General features: G+C 38.7%; 2 protein-coding genes across 2 annotated transcripts in view; both read left to right on the top strand.

The window, feature by feature from the left end:
- Positions 1-1,007, top strand: part of LOC107732196 (R3H domain-containing protein 1-like) — a 17,607-nt gene extending 16,600 nt beyond the window's left edge. Inside the window, exons 6-8 of the mRNA XM_016543469.1 lie at positions 459-576; positions 648-726; positions 944-1,007. Coding sequence (XP_016398955.1) covers positions 459-576; positions 648-726; positions 944-1,007 — 261 coding nt within the window. The remainder of the gene's footprint in view (positions 1-458; positions 577-647; positions 727-943) is intronic.
- A 29-nt stretch (positions 1,008-1,036) lies between these two features.
- The window catches only part of LOC107732192 (R3H domain-containing protein 1-like), a 24,895-nt gene continuing 15,286 nt past the window's right edge, over positions 1,037-10,645 (top strand). Inside the window, exons 1-8 of the mRNA XM_016543466.1 lie at positions 1,037-1,078; positions 1,159-1,187; positions 2,253-2,306; positions 2,391-2,593; positions 3,727-3,927; positions 7,289-7,419; positions 7,693-7,755; positions 8,545-8,706. Of these exons, the coding sequence (XP_016398952.1) occupies positions 1,037-1,078; positions 1,159-1,187; positions 2,253-2,306; positions 2,391-2,593; positions 3,727-3,927; positions 7,289-7,419; positions 7,693-7,755; positions 8,545-8,706 (885 nt within the window). The remainder of the gene's footprint in view (positions 1,079-1,158; positions 1,188-2,252; positions 2,307-2,390; positions 2,594-3,726; positions 3,928-7,288; positions 7,420-7,692; positions 7,756-8,544; positions 8,707-10,645) is intronic.

Below are 10,645 nucleotides of genomic sequence, written 5' to 3'. Positions count from 1 at the left end.
TCCATCCATCCATCCATCCATCTCTGTCCATCTATCCATCTATCCATCCATCCATCCTCTGACTATATCTATCATCCATCCATCCGAAAGTACTGTCTAAAAATACTATTTTGAAACCACAGGAACAGCTCATTTGTTATTGAGCACACTCATGGTAACTATAGACTTTTATTTATCTCTTTGCAGTGTTAAATAATAATGCAGTATTGTACATTTAAATACAAACTAATTGAGTTTTGCCTTTTCTCTTTTTTTGTCAATATTGCTGTTTGATTATTATTATTATGGCATAACAGACAACATTATTAATTGATGCAAGTTATCAAATCTTAGTTGCATGATTGGGTGGTTTAATTAATAATATGATTGCAGTAGTTGGCATAAAGACATGAATATTTTCATTGAAATGTTGGCTTACTGTCGAGCTCCATTAGTGTTGTGTTTGTTTTGAACCGCAGGATGGAGATCATATTAAACTCTCGCAGACGTTTGATAAAGAAGAATGGCCTCTTACTGCAGACGCGGATGAAGCAGACAGAAGTGCGGAGAAAGTGCCACGCAAGATGCTGTCCAGAGGTGTGTGTGTTGAGCTGTGCGCAGAAGAAAACACACACACGTGTCGTTAACATGTTGTTCTGTCTCTGCAGATTCCAGTCAGGAATACACGGACTCGACTGGCATCGACCTGCACAGGTTCCTGGTGAACACGCTGAAGAACATCCCCAGGTTACACACGCTTGACCTCAACCAGACACTCGTGTTTCATTTCACCTCCAGCCACACTTTCCAGAGCTTCATTTGTGTCCAGTTGTAGATAGTGCTGGTTATTAGTACTGCTAGTCAGTGATTATTATTGCGGGTAGGGTTCCTGTTCTGAATGATTCTGTATTGATCGGAGCAGTAGACGCTGTGAATCGATGGCTAACTAGTTGTTCATCTTCAGGGACCGAATGATGCTGCTGAAGCTGGAGCAGGACATCCTCGACTTCATCAGTAATAACGAGTAAGTCCTTCATCGCAGCTCTGTGTCATCCTCATGAAAGAATATCAGAGAGCAAGAGAGAGGATCTTCACTGATGTGAGATACGCTACAGCTACATGATCATGTGCTTATGGCTCTCTGACGTGAAAATAAACAACACTGAATCTCTTTTGCAGGGTTTAGACACCTTCCCGCTGGATAAAAGGTGAGTGTAAGAAGTCAAGTCACATTTAATTCTATAGCCTTTTATACAATGCTGATCGTTTCAAAGCAGCTTCACAGAGATAAACAGGAAAATAACAGAATCAGTGATGCCAACTTTATCAATTATGAGACTAATTCAAATTCTAGCTCTAAAAAGACAATAATGTTACTATTCAGCTCCAATCAGTTCAGTTCATACTGCAAAGCATGATGTTAGCAATGCTGAGGTCATGGGTTCGAATCCCAGGGAATGCATGAACTGAAAAAATGTAAGTTGCTTTGGATAAAAGCTTCTGCTAAATGCATAAATGTTTAGTGAGGGTTGTTTTCATGCACTAAACTGGTGCAGATCATGAAGTTAGTAACATGGGTTCGAATCCCTGGCAGTGCATGAACTGATTAAACGTGCACCTTGAATACAATGTAAGTCGCTGGTCACATTATGGGAGTAAATGGGTGGCAAACAGTGTTTGATGTGAGTATTAACAATTCCTGTAGCTCAAACAACAGATCATGTCTCTAGCAACACCAGGGTCATGGGTTCGAATGCATGAACTGAAAAAAGGAAATTTGCTTTGGATAAATGCTTCTGTCAAATGCATAAATGTTTAGTGAGGGTTGTTTTCATGCACTAAACTGGTGCAGATCATGAAGTTAGTAACATGGGTTCGAATCCCTGGCAGTGCATGAACTGATTAAACGTGCACCTTGAATACAATGTAAGTCGCTGGTCACATTATGGGAGTAAATGGGTGGCAAACAGTGTTTGATGTGAGTATTAACAATTCCTGTAGCTCAAACAACAGATCATGTCTCTAGCAACACCAGGGTCATGGGTTCGAATGCATGAACTGAAAAAAGGAAATTTGCTTTGGATAAACGCTTCTGTCAAATGCATAAATGTTTAGTGAGGGTCGTTTTCATGCACTAAACTGGTGCAGGTTGTGGGTTCGATTCCCTGGGAATGCATGAACTGATTAAATGTGCACCTCGAGTGCAATAAAAGTTGCTTTGGATAAAAAGCATCTGCCAAATACATAAATGTAATAAGCGACATGTTTTCCAGGATTCAGGAGGACGAGGTGTGTAACAACATCCAGCAGAGGCGGCAGATCTTCAGGTGATTGTTAGCGTCCCTCGTGTCTAATGACTTGCATGTGGAATGAATCTGTTCCTCTAAAGCTGTCTGATGTTCCTCGTGCAGGCTGAAGGACAGCCTCCAAAGCAGCTCTGAGAACGAGGCCATGTATTCAGAGCCGCGGCCGTGGAGCAGCACCGATTCGGACAGCTCCAACCTCAACCTGAAGCCCGCCATGACCAAAGCCAGCAGCTTCAGCGGCATCCCGGTCCTGATCCGCGGAGACAGCTCCAGCAGCAGCAAGAGCGCGGGGCGGCTCTCAAACACAGGTGAGGACGCCTGGACGGGTTTATTTGTTGATTGTTGACACACTCTTCTTCTGCTTTTCCTCTCATACTGTCTCCGTTCTTGCAATAACAGCATGTTTTATGTAGCGACTCGTATGTGTCTCACTGCATGCCCTCAGATTCTCATTCTCTTTTATTAACTCTATTTGTTCAGTCCTCTGAATTCATTGGTGATCGTTTATGCACTACTGTTCAAAAGGTTGGAGTTAGTAAGATTTTATTCAGCTAGGGTGCATTAAAATCATCAAAATACAGTAAAAACTGATATATTATGAAAAATTATTACTTTTTTGGGGGGGTGTCATAGACTACAATTCAAAAATGTAGGATCAGTAACATAAAAAACACTCAATTCAACAAGTTTGCATTAAACTGATCAAAAGTGACAGTAAAGACATTTATAATGTTACAAAAGTTTTCCATTTCAAATAAATGCTTTTCTTTTGAACTTTCTATTCATCTGTGAATCCTGAAAAATAAAATGCATCACGGTTTCCACAGAAATATTGTGCAGCACGACTGTTTTCAACATTGATAATAATCAGAAATGTTTCTTGAGCAGCAAATCAGAATATTAGAATGATTTCTGAAGATCATGTGACACTGAAGACTGCAGTAATGATGCTGAAAATACAGCTGCGCATCACAGAAATAAATTACAGTTTAACAGAGATTCACATAGAAAACAGCTGTTTTACATTAGAATAATATTTCACAATTTTCACTGTATTTTTGATCAAATAAATGCAGCCCTGGTGAGCAGAAGAGACTTGTGTTATATATGACCGTCCTCCGCCAGTATGGCCTTTGACATGTACACGCATTTAGTGTTTTTAATTTCAAAGAGAGTAGAGAAAGAAACACGTAAATTGCAAAATGAAGCGAGACTCTAATCAGAAATTAATTAACATGTCATTCTCAGCTAATACAATTATTCTCTTCTTCAATTGCTTCGGTCCCTGAGGTAATTAGAAATGAAATTGAATTGAGCATCTTGTTGAAATTTGTCTGACCTTCCATATTCTGGAGTGTTTTAATAACCGCGGTGCTGCAGTATGCTGACGATCCCCAATGAATCGCTGCTCTTCCTCAAGACTCCTGTTACTCCTCTCTAGGTTCTGACTCTTGTAGTAGCGTAGCTTCGTCCACGGGTTCGCTCTCTCGATCCCAGCCTCCTACAGCCGCCACGCAGCCCACGGCCTTCCCCGCTGTCAGCTACGAGCCGCTGGCGTCCTCGGCTAGCGCTAGCTACTATCTGCTTCCGCTGGACGCCGCAGGGAAGCCGGCTGGAAGTGTCCTGGTCAACCCGCACACAGGTTGGTGAACGCTGCAGCTGATTTCCCTCGCACGCATGACTTCAGTCCTCCACTAACCTGATCTTAACCCTGCGTCGCTCAGACTGACGCTTCATGAACACTCATGCTGTACGATGGGATGTTATGGTACAGTATTTCACCACAGGTTTTACTGGAAGTCTTAACCCTGAAAGGGTTCAAAAAAATTATTTCACCTTTTAAATGTTGTTGTAGGAGGCCTCTAAAGCAGAAATAAATGGGCTTTTACATTTTTGACATTTTTAGGGAAATGTTGTAATATTGCAGCATTGGTCTCTTGGTTAACAGAATTTCAGTGGTTTTACTCACTGTATGTGCAAATTTTGCTACCCCTTTAACCCAGTGTTGTAAAATTACAACACTGACATAACAAGCTCAAAATCTAAAATGATCAATGCATTCAACAGTACTTTAATATCTACATGATCTAGACATATTACTAATCACAGCCAAAATATTTTAGGCATTTTACTTACTTGAATGTAGATTTATCCAGTCCAGTAAAACAAGATGATGTGCTTCACGGGAAGTTTGCAAGTTGTGTGAGTTTATGGCCAGGTAAACAGGCCTATTTTTAAAATCTACCATCCAATAGCTAAACAATAGAACCTATTAGTTGTGTAAATGTGGTCTTAGAGAAAAAAACAAACATGAGCAGCTTTGTTTTTGTCAAGCTAAAACTGATGTTGTAATATTACAACAGTGGGCCTTACAGTGTTAAATGTCTTCTTCATTATGAAATTGCGATATAAATTCAGTGTTGGGGCCGATTTGTGTTTCTGTTTCCTGATTAATTAAGCACAATCATCTGTGATATTTGCGTGTTCAATTCAGTTATCTTGCATTGAAAGCAAGCCTCCGCAAGCTTTCATGTTTGCGGTTGCCAGATACCAAAAGCTTAAATCCCCCAATCAGAGCTTTTCTCTTAAATCGATTCAGTAACTGTTAGGGGTGTGACGATATCCTCGCGCAGACCTTTCAGATATGCATTACACTGGCTTGTTCACCAGTGGTGGTATGTAAGATATTTTGTGTTCACATTTTGTGTTCACTTATCCAGTCATAAAAACAGAATTCACAGTTTAACGCGGAATGTCACGGAATTTGTCAAATTTTGAATGAATTAATCAAAGTAGGTCATTACACTTAAATCAAATCATGATATGGACTAGTATCTGTAAATATTAAGCCGCAAAAGTCAATTTAAATATGAATCCTGCATGTTCTGCGTGTCTCTGTTAATGAATGGCGCAGACGCGCGGTTTCCTTTACTACACACACACTGAAGCGCGCGTGACGCTCGCGGGGATTTTAGCATCTGCCGTCTCACTAACTGAGGACGTAAACACATGAACAACATCTCCAGAACTGCTCTGAGAGTCACTTCATCAGCATCTTAGCGTTTGATTTGAGTAAAACTAGCGTCATATCTCATACACAGAACTGGTAAAGTATTCACGGCAACCCGTCAAAATAAAAGTCCGGTTTGATTTGAAGACATTGTGCCTATTTTTCAGTAGAATGTACATAGCCTACTACTACTACGAAAATGAAACAAAGATTATTTTTTAAGGAATAATCACACAAAACATTTCTTCCATGTTTTAATTTTAATAGTAAATCCCCTTTGTTTGCCAAAAAATCTTGTTTGCTTAATTTTCAGTAATTAAAAGATAAATGATAAATTAAATTAATGTTTTATGCCTTCATTTGATAACCAGAAAAAATTGAAATACACAACAGAAATCAGAAATTTCAGAAATCAGAAAGCTACTTTAAGAAAAAAAATTATAAATTAAGTTGTTTCATGCATTTAAATAATTAGACATGCTAAAACACAACATTTGGTAACAATAAAAAATATAAATAATATGGTGAGAAATTTAATAGGGCCCTAAACATGTAATTTTTGTCAAACTTTTAATAAATTGATGTAAAAATGTATAAGTTTCATGATTTTAATTAATAAGAATAAAAGACTATTTTTCCCTATATATTTCATCATTGAGGATTTCTTTAAAGTCTAAAAATCTCGTCTCGTGTCTCGTCTCGTGGGATAAGTGTCTCGTCACACCCCTAGTAACTGTTAATCTTCCCAACCTGGCAACCATTCCCACGCTTTCTCTGCATTACAGAAAATGACGATGAGCTAAAAAATAACTCATCTGTTTAAATATGCATGCGGCTGCGAGCACGGCTGTGTAATTGCTTATTGACCTCTTTTAAGGAGTTTGCAAATGGGAAATTTCTGTCTTCTGTCGAGGCCTTTGTGTTCTGGAACTCAATGAGGGTGTTTGTAAGACCGAACCGTCTCATGTGCTCCATTTGTCATCATTTACAGGTTTATATTTAGACTTCCTCTCAGATTTGACCTCGTTTACACCACTGTTCATAATCTAGTGCTGTTCATCTTTCTCCGTGTGAACAGATGAACCAGTACTGTACATCAAATTCATTTCAAAGCAGCTTTACAGAAAATCATGATCTTTATATCTTCAGGCTTTATAGCCACATTTAGCGGATTCGAGCTAGAGAGATTTTGCAACAGTATAAGCAATCAGTTATATATTGGGGAGTGACGCTTCACATAAATGGTTTTTGGACAAAAATGTATGCTATGTACCTCGGCTTTGAAGTCAGCAGGGAGCAAGACAAAACATAATATTGCTTCTATTTTCTTTTTTTATTATTAAACAGTGGTTTACAGAACAGATTGTGGCTTTGTCTTTAAATAAATTCAGTTATAAGTAATCTCTCATCTAATGCTGTAAACTCTATAGATATAGATTACTTGCTCATTACTATAATATTAAAGGTTACAATTAACAACAGAACCAGTTAACCAAGCTATTAAATTTAATGGCTATTTCTTTTTTATACATGCATAATAATCAACACTCAAATTTAAAAAATAATGCATGCAAACATGTAAATTGCACCTAAAGGATTTTTACATTAACTTTAATTTTAATCAAAAAATTTATTAATTTTAATTATAAAATTATGTTTCTACTCCAGATTGTTGAAATGTTTCCTAAGAATACATGTGCTGTTACATTCATAATATACAGTATATATGTCTTTACATTAGTGCACTGTATGTATGTGGATAAAGTTATATATTCAACTTTATATAAAGAGCTGGGTGATGATGATAATCAGTAAATTATTACTATCCTAATAAACCATACATCAATGGAAAGCTTATTTATTCAGCTTTCAGATGATGCATAAATCTCCATTTTGAAAAATGGACCCTTATGACTGGTTTTGTGCTCCAGGGTCACATATGTGTGTGTGTATCTGTTATATACTGATCCACCGTCCTCTGGACTGATCTCAGGTCAGCCGTTTCTGAACCCCGACGGCAGTGCTGTCGTCTACAGTCCCAGCGTGACCTCACAGGCCTCCAGGTGTCAATCATCTGTAGCTCCGCCTCCAGCCGCTCAGCCCACCAATCACGTCACGGCACAGGTGAGTTCAGTAGGTCTGGTGTGATGCATTATGGGAGTATTTGATGCCCGTCCTGATAAATCATTAATCAGTGGATCATTATTTAAGGACCTATGAATCTTAAAGAGCCATGTTAACTTTCTGAATGTTCTTGTGGTGACAGTAGAGGATGATGGGATATTAATTTGAGCTCATGTTGTGCTGTAAACACATCTTCTTTTTCCTTCCTGTACATCTGTAACTGAATGCATTTCCTTCCTGTGTGTGTTTCCTCTTCCTGCTGCGTGTCTTCAGTCTCTCTGGTCTGTCCAGCACCCTGCGATCCTCACAGCGTCTCCTAACCAGCCCTTCACTGTGGTACCTACAGCTCTCGGTCTACTTCCTGTCTCTCTCAGTTCACTTCCTGTCTCATTGCTCTGCCGTTCGTTGTGTTTCTGCCGAGGATCTGTTTGCATCTCATTTGCATCGTCAAGTGTTTCTGTTTACATAATATATGTGTGTGTACTGTGTATATTTATTGTATATATAAATACACACACATACATAATAAATATACACAGTAAACACACATATTATGTAAACAAAAACGTTTATTTTGGATTCGATTAATCGTCTGACAGCTTTTTTTAACTGCTTATATTTGTTATATTGATGTGAGTTGGTTGTCAATTGTTGTTGTTGTTGTTGTTGTTGTTTTTCATTACTACTGTGTTATTACTATAACTTTCTTTTAAAATACATTAATCTTGCCATGAAAATAGCCATAGATGCTGGTATGGCAATATAAAAATCAAATCAAATCAAATGTATGTTCAGTATTTTAAGTGTGTTCAGATCCGTCAGGACGCACATCATGTGCTCTGATAACCTCTTTTTCTTGACCTCCCTCAGCAGTAAACATCTCTTAATGACTAATTAAAAGAGTGGGAGATGCTTTGAATAATTAATGCGGGAGCAGATGCTGGAATTAATATTCTTTGAATAGAAAAGCGTGCCGTCTCTTCCCATTTCTAATATAATCCATACAGACCGATAGTTACAGCAGGTCATCTCACTGTACATGCGCTCTGGGAGTCACCCATCTAGCTGCTAACGTGTGTTAGTTAGTGCAGCTGTTCAGACGTCTGCTGTGAACTCTTCTGTCAGCAGGAGAATCTGAGTGCTCAGTTCGGTCACATGATGCTGGTCCAGCAGGCCTCGGGTGACGTTTACCCGCTGCAGAGCCCTGCGCCTCCACCGCATCAGAGCGGATACGTGATGCCCTCGACGGGACCGATGTTTCCCACAGCCTCCGTCAGCCAGCAACAGGTATGAGACGCATCCAGCATCAGAGCTCAACACCTGCATCAACAGACGAAGAGCTCATTTGCAAAAACATATAACTCCATTTCTATTTATTTTCAGAAATCACGTTTTTTTTTTATTGTGCATTCCAAGAAATATCAATCAAACTGCAGTTGGGTTGTTTTGATTAAGTATGAATAACTTAAATACAGGTAACCTACAAAATTAAAGTTCATTGAAAGTATGTTTTCTTTTATATATTAAAAGTTTGTTTTATAGCAAAAGCAGATGAGTCAAGTCAAGTCACCTTTATTTATATAGCGCTTTTAACAATACAGATTGTGTCAAAGCAACTGTACAGTATTAATTAGGAAAATAGTGTGTCAATAATGCAGAAGGACAACAGTAAACACTCAATTTTCAGTTAAAGGCAGTTCATCATTGAGTTCAGTGATGTGATCATCCAGCTCAGTTCAGTTTAAATAGTATCTGTGCAATCAAGTCCACGATATCGCTGGATATTAAGTGTCCCCAACTAAGCAAGCCAGAGGAACCAGAACTCCATCGGTGACAGAATGGAGAAAAAACCTTGGGAGAAATAACTCCAACAGTCGTTTTTTGGCAAAAGCAGATAACTCCACATTTCATGTTTTAGAGTTTAAAAAAACACTCGTTTAATCTTTGTAATCTCCTCAGATGACAATGTAGATGCCTGACAAACGTTGTTGTTGTTGTGATCATAAACTGTATGGATGTGATTACACGCAGTACACAGAGCTTTTCCCTCTCCATTGTAACGCGCTGCTTTTGCAAGCTTCCGTGAAAACGTTTCAGCTTTTATTTTCCTTTACACCTTGAAGAAGATATCACAGGTTCATCAAGTTCGTCGAAATTATCCATCCTCGATCACTTTTAGTCTGCTTTCTTTGACTAAAGCTCTCTCAGCTAGCACGTCTTTTCAAAGAGACTGGCAGCCTTGTCACCTGACCTGAATACAGAGCGCTGATTCGCTGAAATGGACTTATCGGCTTCTGTTCAAAAACAACAAGGGCGCTTGTCAGCTTCTGCAGTAAAACGTGAACTCGCGATGCCTTAAAGTGGACAATACCGGCTTTTTTGACGAAACGTGTTTAGGGTTCAGATCGCGCTATATGTGGAGAATAACGCACGGCTCTCAGTTCATTTTTTTTTTTTTTTAAGTGGCGTTTATCAGTTTTTGCAAATAAACTCTTCAAATGCACCTTCAGAAATAATTTCAAACAGCCACTACACACACATGGGGTCTGTCCCAAAACTTTGCATTTGAACACTTTGTTCAAATTTTTGTTGGGTCTGTTTACATGACATACTTGATCTAACACCATGTCCCAACTACACGCGGTGAAACGGTTTCTATTTCCGCGACGTCGCGGCTGGAACAACAACATACAAACTAATATGTGACCCTGGAGCACAAAAGCAGTCATAAGTAGCACAGGTATATTTGTAGCAATAGTCAACAATACACTGTCCAGGGTCACATATGACAGTAGATCATCTCAGGTACTTATTATGTGCTTTATTCAATGCTAAAAGTGTCTAATGTGAATTTGAATATTATTTTGTGTAACCTTATAGCCATACTGAAAGCAACAACAGATAGTTTACCCCTGATCTTGAAAATAAATTCAAGCAAACATGTACGTTAAAACTGAGAACAGTGTGGACGGGGATCGTTTCTGAAACGCAGTGAAAGCGCCAGTGTAGACGTGGATCGTTTTCGTTTTAAAACGGCGTTAGTGTAAATGTAAGTGTTTAAGAGGACATGAAGAGCGCAAGTTTGTGTAGAGCATTTGATTATAACTGATTGGACACAATACAGACGGATTCAAAGCAGCTTCACAGTAATTAACAGGACAATAGGAGTTAATGTTGCAAAATTCATGAATTATGAAACAAAACTCAATTTCAGCAGTTAAACAGT

This window comes from Sinocyclocheilus rhinocerous, unplaced genomic scaffold (genome assembly GCF_001515625.1).
Source record: "Sinocyclocheilus rhinocerous isolate Xijiao unplaced genomic scaffold, SAMN03320098_v1.1 scaffold1511, whole genome shotgun sequence".
In the NCBI taxonomy this organism is placed as follows: domain Eukaryota; kingdom Metazoa; phylum Chordata; class Actinopteri; order Cypriniformes; family Cyprinidae; genus Sinocyclocheilus; species Sinocyclocheilus rhinocerous.
This window is presented reverse-complemented; position numbering and strand designations above follow the sequence as displayed.